The 2,724-nt window shown below is 48.3% G+C and overlaps 1 protein-coding gene across 1 annotated transcript; it reads right to left on the bottom strand.

Annotated features, from left to right (window-relative positions):
* Positions 1-4: 4 nt before the first annotated feature.
* On the bottom strand, positions 5-1,151 carry LOC119345067 (UDP-glucosyltransferase UGT13248-like; the record flags this gene model as incomplete). Its single annotated transcript, XM_037615295.1, has 2 exons — positions 459-1,151; positions 5-280 (listed from the first exon to the last, which is right to left on the bottom strand). Coding segments are annotated over exons 1-2 (969 nt in total), but the record flags the coding sequence as incomplete, so codon positions are not given.
* Between the last annotated feature and the right edge of the window lie 1,573 nt (positions 1,152-2,724).

Below are 2,724 nucleotides of genomic sequence, written 5' to 3'. Positions count from 1 at the left end.
TGGACCTAACAACCCATAGAAAAGGTTTGCCTGAGCTGCATACTCCATTGCCAAGTTCCTCCAGCTGGGTTGTGTCATAGTTCGAGAAAGTCCCGTAGGATACAAGCACAACAGAGGAGATGCTATGTTCCTCTAGCCAATCCAAACACGGTGCATCGTCGCCGAAAAGATTGAAACCATAAGACTTGTTGGAGGGCAGACGATCGTCCTCGAGGTAAAACGATGGCAAGGTGGGGCCTACGGTCTTCGCTCCCCACGTTAATTCCATGTACTCTGCCTCCTGCTCCGTTGGCAAAATGTCAAGCACCAAGTTTTCTTTAAAAACCTAGTTAACTTCCCTAATTAACAAAGATGGAGAATAAAGTTCCATGTTAAATATATATTTTGCGGGAAAGTTCCATGTTAATTTGCAAAACCCATTCCACTGAGTGAGTAGAGAGTACAGGAACACGACTAACCGTTGGCTCGATGTCGCTGAATGAGTTGACGAGCACGTCGTCCGCCTCCACCAGCCCGTCGAACTGCCCAATCGACATCTTAAAAAACCCTGGCTGCGACTCGGGCGCCCCTGCGAATGGCGGCACGTCCTCCGGCCCCAGCTCCACGCCCAGCGCTCCGCGCGCCAGCAGCTCACGCCCGTCCGTCACCGGCGGCGCCAGCCGACCCGCCCACAGCTCACCGTAGATGACGTTCACAGCGCACGGCTGCGAGAAGAACGCCGCAGCAGGCACGCCGGCCGCACGCGCCACCCGCCCTGCCCACGGCAGGTGCGAGTCGTACACTAGCACGCGCACCGCGGTCGTTTCCTCCGAAAGCAGGAGATCCCTCAGCGTCTCGGACCCCGCGGCCTCCAGCCGGGAGAAGTACTCGTCGGTGTCAAGGCATGAGGCGAAGCCGCCGGCGTCGAAGCCGTCGGAGATGGGAGCCACGCGGAAGGGCGCGCCGGGGAGCGGGGTGACGGAGAGCACGTGGCGGGTGGTGACGAGCGTGGGGCGGAGGCCGTGGCGCGCAAGGCGGCGGCCCAGCTCCAGCATCGGGTTCGTGTGGCCCTGTGCCCCCGGGAACGGCAGGAGGAGGAGGCTCCCGCCCTCCCTACGAACTCCATGGCTGACGACGCTGGAGCTGGCGGTGGCCGCCGGCGTGCTCTCCATATTTCCGCTTGGTGTGGTGGTTGGTTTCTTGGGTGTTTCTGTTTCCTAGTGTTTGCATGGACTATGTAGGCATGGAAGCAGAGTGGCGCGCAAGGTTTCTCTTCGGGATAGTCAATCAAAAAAATTAAAAAATTGCGGGGTCGGGATAGTCAAATTTTGTTGCTGCTGAAGACTGGCGCGCAAGATTGGTGTCGTGCTCTGCGTACGGCCGAGTGGAAGCAACGAGGAAACACTTCCGACGACAATCACTTGCGCATGATGTGGACAATCATATTATCAGCACGAGTGCTCGGTGGCCTCTAAAATTGTAGCTCGCCACCGGCCCTCCAATCCCGCAACAACAGCGGCCCGGCTGTCACATAAACAAAAACAAGCCAATTCCCCAATGTGATCATACACACATTGGTATCCAATCTTCCCATGACAGAAATTGAGTAATATAATCTATCATGTCTAAACAAACACAAGGGAGAAATTGACACATTTGTAGTTTATTTGTCACTAGCAAAAGAGCCCGTGTCAGGAAAAAAAATATCACACTTCCCTAACAGAATAACCATGACTCAAGACGCTAATAGGTCCACATCCACTATTTAACACATGGCATCCCATCTGTGTTGCCACTTATCCTCCTCCCACCTTCGCCGACGATGGACTCGGTGCTTACACAGTCACAACGTGTTCGAATCTTGTCAATTCTAAGATGTCTGTCGCTTGGCATAAGACGAGATATCATCTCTTTTTTTTTCATGTGCACTTTTGGCGAGGCTTGCATATGCGGTTACAGATGATTTCTTTCGTCTCTAATCAAGGTTTTGCTTAGGTGTTCATTTTCAATCCAGATCGGCACCAGTATGAAGGAAAGATGTATCATGTGTTGATTAAGGTTACATCTAAATAGCATTCTTTATAAAAATTATTAATAGGTAAAATAACATCATATTCAGATTCTGCACATTTTTTCTAATCAAATTCCATATATAACATGCTAAATTCGGAGTTATAGTCTCAAAGATAAGAATATTTTAAAAAAGTATTTGAGACTAAACGAAATATTAGGGGTCTTGCAAAAGAAAAAAAATTCTGACTTAAAACTGGTTCACAAGGTGATTACCAGACATATCGGGGGTTCCTGCGAAAACAAAAATCTAACTTAAAACTAGACCTTGGGTTGATTACCAAGAACATCAGGGGTTTTCTACAAAATAGCATGACGGACCAAGAATGCCTATTCACTTTGTTAGTAGGTACCGATTGATAGGTTATGTGATTGTGTCATGTGATCTTCTCTCTCTGACCAGCTGTGGTCCTTTTCCCTCTTTCACTTCAGGCCATTCAATTGTTAATAATGGTTTATTCTTTGGAAACATTTTATTCCATATCTAGCCCTTTTAACATTAAAACATCATTACAATAAACCTGTCCGATAGTTAGGCTCTGACAGCCAAGTGGAATGCATCCTCACCACATCCCACAATATTTGGAAATTTTAAATCATTATTACTACTCAAATTACCTCCAAATGAGGTTGCAAAAAAACTAGGTTGGACTCTAAAGTAATTTGTCAAAAAAA

Source organism: Triticum dicoccoides, unplaced genomic scaffold (genome assembly GCF_002162155.2).
Source record: "Triticum dicoccoides isolate Atlit2015 ecotype Zavitan unplaced genomic scaffold, WEW_v2.0 scaffold202590, whole genome shotgun sequence".
NCBI classification, from domain to species: domain Eukaryota; kingdom Viridiplantae; phylum Streptophyta; class Magnoliopsida; order Poales; family Poaceae; genus Triticum; species Triticum dicoccoides.
Note: the sequence above shows the minus strand (reverse complement) of the source record. Positions and strands in the feature narration are given on the sequence as shown.